This window comes from Cyprinus carpio, chromosome A23 (assembly GCF_018340385.1).
Source record: "Cyprinus carpio isolate SPL01 chromosome A23, ASM1834038v1, whole genome shotgun sequence".
Taxonomy (NCBI): Eukaryota; Metazoa; Chordata; class Actinopteri; order Cypriniformes; family Cyprinidae; genus Cyprinus; species Cyprinus carpio.
In genome coordinates, this window is record NC_056594.1 from 8806139 (window position 1) to 8824353 (window position 18215).

Here is an 18215-nt window from a genome sequence, read left to right on the forward strand (position 1 = left end):
GACCAGCTTGGACCAGCTAAAAACCAGCAACCATGTTCCACAGCTGGGTTTTCCAGCAGGATTAGAACTGAATCTTGCTTCCTCTGTCAGTGCTCAGGTCTGCGTTCAGCTGTTCCTCTAGCTGTGGTTGAGGAGATCCTGCTGAATCTGCCTGCTCATCAGGTGGTGCGAGTCTGTCGTCTGGTGTGTCGTGAGTGGAAGGAGCTGGTGGACAGTGCTGCACACTGGAGAGAGCGCTGTCGGAGAGAGGGGATCCAGCCATTAGATGTTTCCAGACCCCTTAGATGACTGGCGCCTGGTTTTACTTTAAAAACTAAGAAAGGGTGTAATTTGCTCAAGAATTCCAGAGCAGATGGCAAGTCACATAATTAAGACTGCAATAAGTGCCACTATGAGCTCGGTGCACAAGATGACGCCGGTGAGCTTTGGCAACGCGAGTGTGCGCATAATTACTCCCGGTCTTGAGACGCTCGCATTTACTGTAAAGTAAACTTACACAGGAAACTTGGCAAGATAGATATAATTAATGTTTATCAAATATGCCTATGTATGACAAATAGTTATCTCTGACAGCAAAAAACAATGTTTTTAAAGTCTATTTCACTTTAGTTCTATTTTAGCTTGCATGAAGCAGACTCACTTCATCTGTAGTCTTGTTATGTGGGTGTCTGGAGCAGCCCACACCACCTCCCACACCACCTCCATGAACAACACAAGTCACTACATGTTAATTGGTCTTAAATTGATAGTTCAGCCAGAGATATAAATTCTGCGACCATTATCTCACAGTCATGTCATTCCAATACTGTATGACTTTATTTCTTCTTTGAAGAAAAAACGTACTTTTGACATGAAATGGATACAGTGTAAGTCAATGGTAACCAGAACTGCAGAAGAAAGCAAATCAAACAAGACTGTAATGACATGAGGGTGAGTAAATAATGACAGAATTTTTTTTTATTTTTGGGAGAACTATCCCTTAAAGGCCTAAGACTATTGTCCACACGATGGTGCTGTGCAGTTTTCATGGCAATAAAAAAAAAAAACATTCACACATTTACACATGGCTGTTTATTTATACACTTTTACATCATCATCATTACCGCTGATGCAGAGAGAGTAATCAGTAAGGCATTCGTTGGTTAATTTCTCTGAAGAGTGTAAACGCTTTACACACAGCAACATAGTTGCAACCAGTCATATGCACCATATCTGTCTAGATATGGTGCAGAAATTACACAGTGCACCTTTAAGACCACTAATGCTTCTCAATTCTGGCCTTGAGGCCCCGCAGAACTGCATTTCTTGAATATCTCCTTTATTCACCTTGTGTGTAACAAGATTAGTAAAATTCCTAAATGGTTTTGGGATCCCTCCAGATAAGGATTGAGAAAGATTCACCATGCACGATGAAAACAAAACTTGTTTATTATTAACAGTTCCAGAACCTGTGAATGTTATAAAAGTAATAAAATCCTTATAAGTAATGAAGTGTGACATAGTGAGTGATTACTTCATAGGCTCAGTTCTTCTTCTCCTTTCATGCTGGTCTCTGTCCTGTGTAAAACAGACATATTTGAACATAATATGCAGTGCTAAAAGCGAATGTAAAGACTTAAAATGAACCTTGGCCTAAAGTGAGTGTGAAAGCAGTTGCTTTTGTACAGAAGGAAGATGAAACAATGAAAAAATGACACTATTTTTGATAAGAAATATATGTAGAAAGAATTAACGTATCATTCATGACTCCTCAACTCAGTCCGTTATTCTTGCAAAATAAAAGGTAATACAAACAAACACATACCCTGCTTTCCGTAATGTGTCCTGGATTTTCCTCCGTCGCTTTTCATTGATGGGGTAGAAGCAAAAAATCACCAAACCAATGAGCAGCAGGCAGATTGGCACTGGAGCGAAGAGAACATGCAGTGAGTATATGACCTCTGGATTGTGTTTACATGCACCAGGCTTGTATCCTGCAAAGCTGAAGAGATAAGGATAACATTAAACAAAACATTGTAAAATCAATTGGAAACTTTAGGTTTTGGGGGATTCAAAATGTGATTGGAGATAGCTCTTACTGTAGCACCAAAGTAGAGATTCCAACAGACATGCCTCCTCCAAATTTGTTGAAGAAAACGTAGCAGGAGTAGAACAATGGTTCTAGATCCTGGCATGATGATGGGTTCTTTCATCCACTACATCTGGTAACATTGACCTAAAATAAATAAATAACCTGGTTATATACAGCAGTTTGACAAAGTTTATATGGTCATAATGATATTAACATATACAATGATAATTGTGTGGGTTGTGTGTTGGTGAGGTGAACGCTTAAAGAATGAAGAGGAGATATTTTTTAAGAGTTACCTTACCAAGGGAGTAGATAGAGGGCTGCCAGACTCGAACCAGCTAACATGGACATAATAATGAAGACTGGTAAATTATTTCTCACTAGGGATATCACAATTAGAGATGGGATATAAACCTGCAGAGAAGAGAGATGAAAAAGTGGAAACAAATATAACACAGATATGAAGGAGTGGAACTCTAGTCTAGTGGTGGATTCATACATATTATATTTTTGGAGTGATTATTAATCAAATTATGAATCAGTATCCAACCTCTTATGATTTAATTGATTGAATAAAGTTATGATCTACCATATACTCTTAATAGTCAGTAAGATGAACTATGCTATTAGAATGTGTTTTCCTTGTTCGTGAGAAGCTTTTCCATATGTTTACTATTTACTTCTCTCAGGTTAAAGGTCTCTGCCTACAAGGCAGCAGGGCCTCTTGTCTATGTGACCAATGTGTACTCAGAACATTTAGGTTGTTTTCTATGACTGTATATTAAAGAATAAAGCTGAATATGGTGTGAGCTTCTCTCCTTTTGCACTCATTATAAACTTCACTCAAACACTACCTTATAAGAACATAACCAAACAAGAATAAGAGTCTAGCTATTCAACCTTGAAGTAGATAAGGGTTTCTCTATGCATGTGTGTTGGTATCAGTCTGTGCCGGACCAGTCTGCAGGGAGATTCAGGACGGCACCCATGAGGGAGAACTCGAATGAAGATCTTGACACAAGGATGGCAGATATACGTCTCGGGAATGACGTGTTGCGTGTAACTTTAATCGTTTGTCACCTAAATAACCTTAATAGGGCTGGGCGATTTTTCAGATTTTATCGATTAATTCAAATTGAGTGTTTTGCCACAATTTAAATTTTTTAAAAATCAAGAAATCACCCTAACCCTAAAAAATGCAGGAAGATGGGAGCTTAACATCTTTTAACTTGAGAGCTGCGTTTTTAGAATGCCAAGAGATGCAAGCACAACAGTCACACGCGTCCATGTTTACATAGAAAAAAAAAATGGAAAAGCAGCATAACTGATTAAAAAACCTGTAAAGAACTACTACTGCATGTCTGATATTTCATGTTTGCATCATGGTGACAGGCTCAAAGCGGCTGTTCATTGTTTTTACAGAACATTAATAGTTAATAATAGTCTACTGATGTCTTCAGTCATTTTGAATTACCTTGACTTTTGAGATTTCATTTAAAAGCATTTTCCTTGTATTATTTCTGAACATATAATATGTATACTACAAATTTGTACAAGATGTAGTTGTAATTCAAGCATCTTTTTTGCAAAGATACTTAAGCGATTTGTTTAACATTTACATCATGTTGACAACTTCATGGGTGGTGCACTTGGAATAGAAATTTAGAACTAGAGAGTTAATAAAGCAAAATTTACTTGAATCATGTTGTAGTTACAATTTTCAAGTTGACTAGTTAAAAATCGTAAAAATTGAAAATCATTCAAACGTTCTGAAAGAAATCCGAGATTTGATTTTTTTTTTTGCCGTATCGCCCAGTCCTACTTTGAAGATATGCTTTTAACTTTATGTACACCTGGTAAGATTTTACTTGTTTTTCTACGATTTGACCAATCAGAATCATTTTTACCTAAGTAATTAATGACCTTTTGTTAGAGTACACTCTACAACAAAAAAAATGTACAAAAGCTGTCAATGGGGCACTTTTGTACCTTTTAGGTACTAATATGTACACTTTAGGTAGTAATATGTACCTTTAAGGTACCAATATGGACTGTTTAGGTACAAAGGTGTGCCTTTTGAAAAGGTACCTCCCCAGTGACAGCTTTTAAACCTCAAACTATCTTATACAGTAAATCTGTATTGAGAATGTATGCAGAGCAGCCTACGAACTCCTTGCGAGTATTGAAGCTGACTTCTGCTAATGAAACTGCAAACTATTTTCTTCAGTAAATTTTTCTTCAATTGACTTCATCTCTGACTCCTGGTCTTCATTCATCATACCTGGTCCTTGGGTTTAACTGTAAATCCCCTACATAGATATGTGTCACTGCACTCAAATTCCATCTTTGTGCAACCATTAAACAACCAACAACAAAGACTGGTGCTCACTAATAAGCCGATGAATATGGTGGTCTTTTTGCCTTTTTTGACCAGTAGTGTCTGCCACATTGGGATGGATACTGTAGCTGATGTCTGTACAAGAGCAGAAATAATTAAAATACCATGAAAAACATACCATGCTACATAATTAAACATTAATCGTTAAACCTGTCTGACTACTGTATAATTTTAGAAGTAATTTGTAAGATAAATCAAGAGACAATTCAAAAACATTTTAATACTGTGATTTAATATAAAATACATTTTATAATTTATTTAGCATGATTTATTTTGCTTTATGTTGTAACATCTTAATAAATAGATCAAGTAAAAATATTTAATATGAACAAATTAACCTGACCTTTTTTTTCTTTTTTTTCTCTTTACAGGTCAGATTTTGTTAACTAGCTCTTGTAGTATTTCAAAAAAAAAAAAAAAAAAAAAAATACATACATATAATAATAATTTGAAATAATAAATCCCTTACCAATAGTATGAGAGCAAGATGCTGAAAATATGCTCCCATATTTGCTGCGTGAGTGCAGAAGAGGGCAAAATTTCCCTGAGCCATCTAAAACAAATATTGTTATCATTATGACTTATGTCATACTAAATAAAATCCATCTGTTGTCTCTATAACTATGGCTATCAAAACCATAATAAATAACAGACAGGACACTTTTGGTATTTTGATATCAACCACAAGCACTTCAAAATTAATTCATAATTTAAACAGAAAAACTTCTGACCTGGAAGGCAAGTGAAGCAAAAAGGAAGCCGAATACAAGCCACAAATATGGAGTGTGTCTCACCACCATCTTCATTCCAGTTAGATAGGGGACATTTATGCGGTCCAGTTTACTCAGAGGGGCTAAAATGAGCACATTTTTGAGACGCATGCAAGTCATTATATCAGTCTGGTCATTGCAACAGCACACTAGCATGTGCTACTATAGCTATCAAAAAGACCCCCACTATACACTTGCATGTAAACAGTCAAAAAACATGCAGTAGTCTTAAAGTTTTGCTGTCCTCAACCTAACCACAGGCTCTACTCTTCACCACAACCAACAAATCAAAACAAAATAAAACACTAAATAATAACTCACCACTCCAAACTCGTGCAAAAACACACAAAACAAAAAAAAACAAACAATTTGCAACAATTGTTTTGCTTATATTGTCTGATGCAAAGCATGTGGGGAACTAGAAAACTCAATCATATTAAGCTCAGCTTAATACAATAAATTTTGAGTTCACAAAACTTTTTTCAACTAAGTCAAATGAACTTTCATTATTATTTGAGTGAAATAAACTCATTTCATTTTATTTATTTCACTGTTCGGTTTTACAGTGTTCAAATGTTTTACAGTGTTTCAAAACTGATGTGGTAGGCTTAGTTATGGCTGAAAGAACATATGGTAAACACAACTTATCTGATATTTTAACTCATGTTAACTCATTTGGACCTACCCAACTGCTCCTTCACTCCAAGAAAAAGCACAAGGCAGCACAGGAAGTACAGCGTTCCCAATACTAATGCTCCAGTCAAATAGGCTCTCCTCTGTAGAAATGAAAAGACAAATGGCACTACCATTAAAAAGTTTGGGGTCAGAAAGTTTTTTGTTGTTGTTTTTAAGTTAATATTTTTATTTGGCAAGGATGCATTCAGTTGATCAAAATTGAGACATTTTAAATGTTACAAGAGTAACATTTAGCGTTTGCTCTCTGAGGTATTCTGATTTCCTTTGTTAAAAAAACCATAATATTCATAATAAAAACCATGACACACCAACATTTTGAACATTACACACAAAAATTTTCAACATCAATGTAACACTTTGCAACATCAAAACTTATAAAATGAGAAAACTGGGAAGAACAACGTTGATCTTAAAATACCTAAAGAGTCTAATTCCTGTTTCTGGAAATATAACAGAATATACTTGACTGCTGTGTTAAGACACAGTATATGGTTTCTTATGTCATGATATTTAAATCTGGAGGCACTACATTCTCTGGTACAACAGTTCCAGAGAAAGGGCCTACATATGCTCAAAACAAGGAAGTATCTTATCCTCTACACATGACTAAATTATGAATTAAGGAAAAAGTTGCCTTGATAGTTCACAGTCACTATGTGTGGTCATTTCACAAGCAATAGCTAATAACAAATTCTACTATCCATGTGTGCTTGACAGAATGGTAATAGGATGTTCTCTGTGCCTCACTGTATTTTGTAGAGTGTCAGATATGTCATCCAATGAGTCTGTATGGTTCCCAGAAGGCCTTTCCGTGTCATTCTGTAAACTGCAGACGTATGTCCTCTTGGCATGGTGCACCCCCACTATCTGACCCTGAATGGCAGCTCCCGCCAGGGTAGCGAACATTTCCATGCCCATTCCTGTATCGTGAGAGAGAACAAAGTTCTTTACATTTGTCTTTTATATAGGAAACAGATCTTAGTTAAGATCATGTCCTATATATCCAAGTTTCTGCTCTCTACTTCCAATGTATCCTGCTTATAAATAATAATAAAAAGAATGACGAGAGGAAATATGATCGATCTAGCTAGATCTCGATCCTTGATCTTAGGCACTTGAACTGCGCACTTATGAAATGGCCGTTTAGGATGATTACATTGAAACAGACCCTCTCGCAAGTGTGTCCAGAGGACTGGTTCTTTCACTGGATCTGTAAGACACCTACTTTCACATCCAGATAGCCCCCCACCACAGACGATTCTTGAGATTTGCCTTCGAGGTAATGGCATATCAATACACTGTCCTTCCCTTTGGACTGTCCCTAGCTCCTCGTACTATTACGAAGTGCATGGACGCTGCTTTTTCTCCTCTAAGACAGATGTGAATTCACGTTCTGAATTACCTCGACGACTGGCTTGTCCTAGCCCAGTCAGAGGATGAGCTAATATCTCACAGATCCCTCCTCCTCAGCCATTTAGAATGGCTGGGTCTCTGGGTCAGTTTTGCCAAGAGTGCAAAAAATGTATACCATTCCTGGGAGCAGTTTTCGACTCAGCCCAAATGAGTGTAATAGTCGCGCCAGAACGTGCACTGGCTATACAGCAGCTCGTGGCCTCCTTCGAATTAGGAGCCTCTCGCCCTCAAGACATTTCAAAAGATGCTGTGTCTCATGGCCTCCGCATCTCTGGTGCTACAGCTGGGCCTACTGCGTATGTGGCCCCTTCAGTACTGGCTGAAACCATTAGTTCCGCCCCACACCTGGCATCTTGGACGCCTCTGTGTCAAGGTGGATCAGGCCTGCGTGTCAGCTCTGGCCCCTTGAAAAGACTCTCAGTGGATGGAACGGGGTGTGCCCCTGGAATGGTCTGCAGAAGGAAGGTGGTCTTGACAGATGCTTCCAACTTAGGTTGGGGAGTACTGTGCAATGGCAAACCGGCTTTCGGCCTCTGGTCAAAAGAGCAAAGTCGGCTGCACATCAACTGTCTGGAAATGCATGCGGTATGTTTGGGCCTTCGCACCTTCATGCCAGAACTGAAGGGACACCACATCCTGGTCAGATCGGACAGCAAGACGGTAGTGTCCTACATAAATCGCCAGGGAGGACTCTCCTCAAAGTGTCTCTTTGTTCTAGTAGAGCTCTTCTTGGAATGGTCTCAGATCAACTTGCGTTCGCTTAGAGTGTCGCATGTGCCAGACAAGTTGAACCAAGGAGTAGATACGCTGTCTTGGACCAATGTCCCCTCAGACGAGTGAATACTCCACCCGCAGATGGTTCAGAAAATCTGGTAGATCTTTGGCAAGGCAGTGGTCTCCCTTTGAGCCGCTACAATCCATTGAACTTTATTCCCTGACGCTAAAAAACACTCTGCTACTGGCGTTAGCATCGGTAAAGCGTATGGGTGGTCTGCAGATGCTCTTTGTGAGCCCCACCTGCCTTGAGTCCGAGCCCACTCTAAGGTCGTCCTGAAACCAAGACACGGTTACATACCTATAGTGCTCTCCACTCTTTTAAGGTCACAGGTTATAATTCTATCTGCAACAGAGGCATCGCCTTGTCTTGGGCATGGTCTAGCGGTGTGTCCATTACAAAGATCTGTGCGGCGGCCGGCAGGGCCTCGCCGTCCACATTTGCTAGGTTTTATAACCTGGAAGACTTGCAGGCCAGGGTCCTTTGTGCTTAAGTAGGCACACAGGTCCGTTATGCCAAACAGTTCTGACAGAGAGTGCTTAACCATAACACGCTCAAGCTCTTCAGGTCTGTTTACTTGTATGCTCTCAGCCCATGGAGTGTTGAAGTTGTACGAGTCCTCTGGAACGATTACCCAGGCTGGGCATGACCTCTGTGAGTTTAGCCCGTTTTAGCCTTGGAGAATATTGTTATACTTCCCTATGGGCATTAGATGCTTAAGGAGGTTATATTATGCAGTCGTTCCTCTATCATAACACGGTGTGATTGTACTGGGTTCCCATAACGTCTTTAGCAAGATGCAGTACAAGTGAAGTATCAATAGGGAACGTACTCGGTTACTAATGTAACCTCGGTTCCCTGAGATATGAGAACGAGTACTGCATTGCTAGCCGTGCTATGTAGCTGCATGACTCGGTCGTTGATTCAATCGAAGTAACCTGAGGATCCTATGGCAAAGCGCCTGCTTATATAGCCAGATGGCCCCACTACTGCTGCCTCGATACCACTTTTTTAGAACCAATAGCAATCCGATACCAGAAATTCTGAGTATCTACCGATACCGATACCGATCCGATACAGTGCAGTTTTTTTTTTTAGCAGTTTAGAATTACTATACCTCAATGTGTTGACCTGATCATCACTCTTTTGTGTTATACACGATCTACCACATATAGACAACTTCATTGTAAAGAAAAACAACAAATGAATAAATATATAAACATAAATCTACTACTATAAACTAAGTTAGTTGATAATTCAGTAGCAAAAGTTACTCTAGAAAAATAATGAGTGCACTATAATTTTATAAAATCTAAATATTTAGTGAAAAAAAAAACATTATTTAGTAGGCAACAATTTAAAAATGAATAAGCGTAGGGCTAAATCTGGTCAAAATTAAAACACTCCTCTTATTGATATTTGTAAAATACATTCATGAAAAACAAGTAACTTAATATATTTATATATTAATTAATATACTATAAATTTAAAAGACATTCTTAAATGTATAGCACCGTAATGAGGCAGCAACATGATAGATAAAACAACAAGAAAGGCTATTAATAATCTTTATTGAGCAAAAGTATAATGAAAGGCTTCAATACAGACAGGCACAAAGCGCTTATGATAGAATAATAGCTATGTTTCCATACACCTATTTTTATGAGATTTTGATATGTTCTTAGATCGGTGCTTTATAGAAGAAGATTGTAGAGGATCTGCCTGTAATATTATTGATTGTCAGGGCTCTAAGCAATGAAGGAAGTTTCAAAGTTCAAAGTTTTCTACCCCCTCCTCTTAGGACGCTTGTCTGCTTCACATAAAATTTCTATACTCTATCTTAAGGTGCTCCGGGAATAAGTTCAATCAAGTTTATTAACAGTTTTATTATCCATTTAATCGTTTAGCAGATACAGAGTGATATATATATATAATTTATGTGACCCATAATATCTTATTGGCTTATTTCTTGTGAATGTAAATGGACAACAGTATATTTGGATGTAACATGCCAAATCTCATGAATTTCTAATGCTATGGGGCTATTAGATCAGCAATTAGACCAGTCATTTATTTGTGACAGTGAATGACAGAATGAAGGCTAATACTAATGTTGTACACTAGAGAGTCACAGGGCAAGATATCCTTTTACAAGAAATCCCATTGCCAATGGCTGAATATTTTCTGATTTCCATTTTGAAGTCAGTTATCTCTTTTGGAACTAACATGTGTTCCTGTAAGCTGTAACATACAGTACAATTGAAGATTTAAGATAGTTGACTTTGCATTAACATTTAGAAAGATAGCCTATATTGCAATTCTATCAGCTTGCCCCAATCTAATCATCTTGGTGCTTGGACCACAATGATGATGCCGTTTAAGACTGTATTTTCTTACTGTAACCAGTGGCTGAGTCTCGATCCTTCTCATTCCCCCCCAGAAACATGTTTAGGGAAGAATATGGCACATGGTAGCACTAAATGAGACAGAGAGAGAATGAAATGTTTTGGAGTCAGTTATGAGTCATATGACAGATTATATAAGCAAACACAGCTGTTTAAAAACTGCTGTGGTGAGTGCTATATTTACCATGAGTACTTCACAGGAAAGAGGTGGAAACTATAGTGTCACTGTATATTTGTTTGCAATTCAAAACTAATTTACATTTAATATTCCCCTTATGCAGGAAATTTCCTTAACTGCTGAACATCCTTAAGGCTGAATGTGTAAAACAACAAAAAACTATAGGCACATAATATTGGGCTTACACTCATGAAGGTGTCAAACAGACAGCACCATGTGAAGTACCAGCCGAAACTGAAGGCAGGGGACATGGTGTCCTGTGGGGTATACCAGAGCATAACGTATGATAGGACCCCAAGTGGCATTGTGAACATAATCCTATGTAAAGAGCATGGATAAGCAGAGTGGCACATGATAAACATTTGGCATATAAAAAAAGTAATTTGAAAGTGTACAACATCTATTACCATTTATATGCTCAACATTTGTAATACACATGTCCAGCTGTGAAATATTTCAGTGAGATTGGAGGACGTGCTTCACACCCAGTCTGTACACTCACCAAGGAATAAGTTTGCCAATTCTGGTCCGGCCACTCTTGCTCACAGCATATCCAATCAGAGGATCTGAAATGGCATCCCAAGCTCGACCAAGGAAGAGAATGATAGATGCAGAAAAGGCTCCCATCTATAGCAATCATAAGGATAGAAGAAAATGAAAATCATACTTGCTGTGCGCCATTTTTGTAACATAATTTCTTTTGTATTATAAAATGCAGTTACACAATGCTCTACTATGCTGTTAAAGTATATTAATATATGAACTTTCTCAAGAACTTTCATATCCCCTTTAACATACTTCCTGTGCTAAAAGTTTAGAGTAGTAGTGTTGAACATGGCATGCAAACATGATATGCAAAGTGAGGAAGTGTTGAGGATGGAGCATCATGCATTTTATAAATACTCAGTTGTTGTACGTTTTTATAAACCCCAGATCACACAGTGGTTATCTCTCACAAATCCCTCAAAACTTTTCATTCACAAGCCTAGATTTCTAACCACTCGGGATACACAATCCTCAGAAGGATATTTAAAAATCAATTGGACAAGAGAAACAAGAGCAAATTGGACAAGGAAAAACATATCAGTACTTTATAAAAAAAAATTATTATAATAAATATATGGTATTCATTACTGACAGCTGCTAAAAACAACATCTTTTAATCAAATATACGCACCTTCACAACATCCAATAAAAAGATCTGCATGAAAAAGCCCTTGGCGGTTCCAGTCATTTGATAAGGCATTCCTCCAACTGCGTAGCAGAGTTTTCTGGATAAAGGGATGCCAGGAGTTTTCTGCACAAGATCAACATGTATGCCTCATGTGAATGATTTTACAAATAGTGTTATTTCAAAAGAAAAAAAGAAAAATAAAAAAAAGTACTGACCCCAAACTTTTGAACAGTAGTGTACTGTATATTGTTACAAAACATTTCTATTTTTAATAAATGCTGTTCTTTTTAACGTTTAATTCTTCAAAGAACCCTGAAAAAATGATCACAGGTTCCAAAGAAAATATGAAGCAGCAAAACTCTTGCCAGTATTGATATTAAATCAGAATGTTAGAATGATTTCTGAAGGATCATGTGAAACTGAAGACTGGAGTAATGATGCTGAAGATTCAGCTTTGATAAATAAATTATATATATTTTTATGTTAAAATAGAAAACCATTTTTTTATTGCAATAATATTTCACAGTAGGCTATTACAGATTTGTCTGTATTTCAGATCAAATAAATGCAGCCTTGATTAGCAAAAAAAAACTTTAAAAAAAAAACATTACAGATCTTACTGATCCCAAACTTTTGAACAGCATGTATATTTGATATATTTAAAAGTCATCAGCAAAAAGAGCATATCTCATTGTTCAACTCTTTATAGAGGGGTTCCGACATCTTTTACAGTCGATGCCGAAGCGCTTTAAGTTACTGTCATCGGCACCATCAAACAAACCCTCTGATGTTTACAAAAGAATGAAAATGTTATGTCATACCGACTGAGTGTCATCGTTTTCCGTCACACATGCTATGTTCTCATCGGTGCGATTGTCCAGTACATTCCCGTTGTTGTTGGCCATCGTTCAGTTATCGAGGAAAAAGATTTGCCCGTTAGTTTTCTGTCTCTTATACTTTTTGACAAATAGGCGTGGCTGGCTTTAGCTCCTCTACGAAAACACATTGGCCAAGTTTCGCAGTATTACTTAACGAGATTCTGCTGCGTTCATGCCATGTCGGAAATACTGCAAAATTTCAACTTGTAAAAAGCGTTCACATTCTTGTTGTAGGCTGGGAGTTTTCTGAGAGCTACGTCTTGGTCCACCTGACTGCAGCAGGCTCATTTCGAGCGCTATGTTTAGGAGTTGATACATACCATTTATTTCATTATGGCCATTTGGCAATGTTTTTAATATCTAAAGGATTTTTCACATTAGGCCTACCTGTGTTTTTGGTCACTTTATAATTCCCCAACTTTAATTTGTGTTGTTTTAAATTTTGATGACTTGCTTTTTTATTTTAAAATGTGGAGAGAAATAATAGAATGAGCAATGAATGTGAAGTTCTGATACAAATGAAATATATGTACCAAATAAAGGACTTCAATGAAGATTAAAAAAGAAAGAAAGAAAGAAAGAAAGAAAGAAAGAAAGAAAGAAAGAAAGAAAGAAAGAAAGAAAGAAAGAAAGAAAGAGTAAAATGTCCTGAGGTCTGTACAATCATTTTTATTGCAACCAGAACGCAAGCACAAGTTCATATTAAGTAAATGTGCACATCAAATTATAAATGATATACATTTGGCATTCACCAAGATGCATGAATGACAATACAATACAAGTTGCAAACTACATTTGGTATCAAATGAGTAGTATAGCTATAATACTTACAGTCCCTTTATCTCCACATTTACATTTAGTCATTTTGCAGATGCTTTTATCCAAAGAGACTTACAATTGGGGCATACATAAAGCGATTCTTCTTTAAGAGGCAGGCAGACACAGGAAGTGATTGTAATACCACGTTTTAGACATTGTTCAAATAAGTACAAGCTAGAAAGAGAAGGAATAAATAAAGAGAAAGACAATTTTCTTTCTTTTTTTTATGATGAAGTCAAGTAGCTTCGAAAGAGATGAGTTTAAGGCTGTCACTTGAAAATTGTCAGGGATTCTGCATTCCAGATAGGGTTGGGAAGATCATTCCACCAGCCATGAATGGTGAATGAGAATGTTCTGGAAAGTGATTTTGAGCCTCTCTGTGATGGTACCACGAGGCGTCGCTCACTAGCGGATCTCTGACTTCTGGAGTGGATGTAGAATTTTGTGGAGTAAAGTCTACAGAGGTGAGCTCTTATATAAAAATATCTTCATGGAGACACCATGTTATCAGATACTTCTGGCTGCAGAATAATGTAATTCTGTCAATATGGTATTTTACTATGGCTTCAATGATTGAAAACAATTGCAAAGGTCGCCAAAGTCCTTACAGATTCAATCACTTCCTATATAAATTTCTTACATTCTTTTTCAACTATTACAAATGCAAAATTAATATATAGAGCAGATACATGAAAAAAAGATATAATAACCTATCTCATCAACTGCTTTCAACTGCACTCAAGTAAACGGATTACTTCGTAAGAAGTGCATGTCTGTGGCTGTACTTACAGTTGCAGACTAAGGTCCCTCGTTTTAACAGTGTAACATACAGCGTTTATTGGAACTAAGTGCATACACAACAGCGCTTTGTAATGTTATATGTCTCCATTATGGTACATTGCATTATTCTTTGGGCACCTTCATGCAAGTTAATTTAAGGAAAAAAATAATGCAGTAAGACACTATCTCTCTTCAGCGGGACAGATCTCCACACTACTGTTAGTGACCCGTATCCCATACCAGCCTGCCCAATACTGTGTATCCACCCCTCCATGAGTGAAACGGATAAACTGAACCCCAGGTCCATAATCCTTAAAGACATGTGTCATCTGAAATAAAGCAGAACAAATACAGAGGCAATAACACCTAGACTTAGTTTGATTATAGGGGAATAACTGGACTGTTAGTGTTATTCTACTCACTTCACACCATGGCTCATCATTCCACTGTTGAAAAAAAACTTTCTCAGGTTGAAAAGTACAGATGGGTTTTTTCCTCCGATCAAGCAACTCGACACTGATCTCATACTGACACCCACAATCAAAGCGTGGGGCATACCTGCAAATAAAACATCACGCAAATGTGCTTTCATAATAAAACCTGAATTGTAAGTAACACTGGTACCGCAGTTAAAGGGACAGTTCACCCAAAAATGAACATTCTGTCAACATTACTGTGGAACACAAAAGAAGACTTTCTGAACTTAATTGACTTAAAAAAAAAAAAAAACACAGACAGTTTTCAAAATTTCCTTTATATATATATTTTTTACATAAAGTTACAATTTATGCAGATTCTTGCAATAATAATAATAATAATAATAAAACAATTATCAAGATGACCCAGATGGACTGGTCATTCACGGAAAATGTATTAAATTCAACACCAAGAAAAAAATGAAATTCACCCCTAAGATAGAGGAGCATAAAATGAGTTTGAGCAAACACTCACCAGTCTGATATTTTGATATGAGGTTGTAGCTGATCCATGAAAGCCTCATTGTAGCCTTCTTTCTTCAAATCTATCAGCTGTTGCTTCAAACATAACCTGAGGACGAATGTGGATTGGCTTGCTGATTGATTGATAATCATATATTGACAATTAAGCTCAAAACTTTGTTATACGATCTAAATTATCAAATGTACCCATAAGAAGTTACAAAACATTTTGTGACCGGTGAATGAGGAAATGGGTTCCTATTTTCCTCTGCCACCCAGCGGTCCCCTCCATTCTGTACAATCTTCCATCCTTGAAGTTTATCTAATAAGAACATCAGAGAAGCAAAAATTCACACAATGATACTTGTTCAAACTTATCTATGTGAATAAACTTATCATGTGAATCACCTTCTGCTCTAGGATTCTTGTTAAATCACTTAAAATATACTGATCATGTGAATCACCTTCTCCCCTAAGATACCCTATCTGAAATATCAGTGATACTGATCATGTGAATCACCTTCTGCTCTAGGATTCTTGAGCAAGTTACGTCGTTTCTTAGTTAAGAAGTAAAACTGGCACCAGCCGTCTGGGGCTCTGGAGGGATCCTGTGGCTGGATCCCCTCTCTCCGACAGCGCTCTCTCCAGTGTGCAGCACTGTCCACCAGCTCCTTCCACTCACGACACACCAGACGACAGACTCGCACCACCTGATGAGCAGGCAGATTCAGCAGGATCTCCTCAACCACAGCTAGAGGAACAGCTGAACGCAGACCTGAGCACTGACAGAGGAAGCAAGATTCAGTTCTAATCCTGCTGGAAAACCCAGCTGTGGAACATGGTTGCTGGTTTTTAGCTGGATATCAACTATAATCTTCAAAAACCCAGTTTGACCACCTTAAGCTGGCAACTGTTTTTTTTTGCCAGTCTACCACCTCGAACCTCCTAGAAACCAGCTACCACGTTCTGCTGGGGGAGGAGCAAACAAAAAAACAAAAACAGCTGGTCTTAGCTGGTTTAAGGTGGACTCCAAGCATGACCAGCAAAAGAAGTGGTCAAAACCACTCTAAAAACAGCATGCAGACCAGCTACGACCAGGCTAGAGGAGCAGCTAGAGCAAACCACATACCAACAACTTAGGCTGGTTTCAGCATGGTTGTTTTTTTTCTTTTTTTCTTAAGATGTATTTTCCAGCAGAAAATAAAGTTTATTTCTGCATTTGGGCCCATGTCTGGGACACTTTGATGTGTTAATTCTCTCAAACCATCACTTAGCAACTTACTGAGTCTAATCTGGGTGTCCTAAGCAACAATAATGTGCCAGCTCTCTCCTGACTTATTCTTGTTTCTTTTTTTGTTTTTTGTTATGGCATTTGTCTTTTATAAGTAGTCTGGACCTACGGTTGTGCAAAGCCGGAAATTACGTCCCGCAGTCTGGCGAAGCTACACTAACTAAAACCCAAACAGTAGCTATTTTGCAATAGTTACAGTCTCAGCCAGACTGAGTCATCGTTCTTTTAAAGAGCAACAACGACACTTATTGCGGAAGCACAATAGTCTGCTTCAGGAAGACGGGAATATGTCTGGCAGTGGAGCGTCTTGACTTCAGCAGGTCTGTTAGATATGTTCTTCTTTCCGGTTAGATATCGTATTTAGTCACACGTACCATGATTAGGGCAGAATTGCTGCAATTCCTTAGGATGTAAATGTTTACCGAGAACCAAATCGAAAGTACTGATATGGGAAGCTTGCGTTTACGTCGTGGCTCAGGGTTGCCAGATTTTCACAACAAAACCCTCCCAATTGCTACTCAAAACTAGCTCAATCACGTTTCGAGGTGGATCCCCCGGTAAAAACCTCATTCGGGTGGGGTAAGATACACGTTTTTGGTGGGGTTCCCCTGGTAAGTTTCGCATTTTATGGGCTAAACTTCACGTTATTAGGGATCGCTTAAACCCGCGGACTTGGCAACACTGCCTCCTACAGCACTGACGAATGCATTACGATGACACGTTACGGAGAAATGCATTACTGCACCAACATAAGACTTGTTTCTAAGAAAAGTTGTTTGTGTACGTGTACTGTATTCACACAAGCTAACAAAAATATTCAAAGATTTATCTGGAAACGTTTTGATAACGTTCATATGAAGAATATGAACAATCAATGTATAAATAAAGTTGTTGTTTTTTGTTTGTTTGTTTGTTTGTTTGTGTGTTTGTTTGTTTTACTAACGGTTTGATAACGTTTTGATATTAAAGACTAATTAAGACCAATATACTGAATGTAAGTGATGCTATGTTAAACACTGAAGCTTTGAAACTTTTAAGCTTTTAATAATAATACAAAAAAAAAAAAAAAAATGAAGCTTGACTGTGAAATAACTGTTGAAGGTTAAAAGAGAAAAGTATGAAAAATACCTATTATTACACACTTGATGTCTTTGTTTAAGATGCACCGGTACAGATAATATTACCTGCAGCAAATAATACAGAGGTTTAATAATCCCTACGGATTACAAATTATATCTGAAAATGAAATGACCACAAGGTGCAGTTCATTTTAAAGTGTTGCAGTAAGACTGCAAGTTGAAAGCAGTTGATGAGACAAGTTATTATATCTCTTTTTTTCATGTATCTGCTCTATATATTAATTTTGCATTTGTAACAGTTGTACAAGAATGTAAGAAATTTATAGAGGAAGTGATTGAATCTGTAAGGACTTTTGCAAACATTTCCAATCATTGAAGCCATAGTAAAATACCATATTGACAGAAGTACATAGCAGATTTTTCAATTATTCTGCAGCTAGAAGTATCTGATAACATGGTGTCTCCATGAAGATATTTTTATGTAAGAGCTCACCTCTGTAGACTTTACTCTAAAATAATAATAATAATAATAATAATAATAAATGTATTA

General features: G+C 37.4%; 1 protein-coding gene and 1 pseudogene across 1 annotated transcript; both read right to left on the reverse strand.

The window, feature by feature from the left end:
• Positions 1-1052: 1052 nt before the first annotated feature.
• Positions 1053-13057, reverse strand: LOC109045408 (annotated as a pseudogene).
• Positions 13058-14388: 1331 nt separating this feature from the next.
• Positions 14389-17308, reverse strand: LOC109055832 (F-box only protein 6-like). Its single transcript, XM_042712905.1, has 6 exons — positions 16961-17308; positions 15816-16077; positions 15503-15617; positions 15309-15404; positions 14780-14915; positions 14389-14686 (listed from the first exon to the last, which is right to left on the reverse strand). Exons 1-6 carry the CDS (start codon positions 16961-16963, stop codon positions 14540-14542), a joined length of 759 nt encoding a protein of 252 aa, XP_042568839.1. The 5' UTR covers positions 16964-17308; the 3' UTR covers positions 14389-14539.
• Positions 17309-18215: the final 907 nt, after the last annotated feature.

What these genes read in the sequence shown, in the direction of transcription:
- LOC109055832 (XM_042712905.1), bottom strand. An exon ending in CAAGAATCCTAGAGCAGAAG is followed by an intron (nt 15,618 to 15,815) that starts GTGATTCACATG and finishes TGTTCTTATTAG; the next exon opens with ATAAACTTCAAGGATGGAAG. An exon ending in TGTTTTGTAACTTCTTATGG is followed by an intron (nt 15,405 to 15,502) that starts GTACATTTGATA and finishes ATTCGTCCTCAG; the next exon opens with GTTATGTTTGAAGCAACAGC.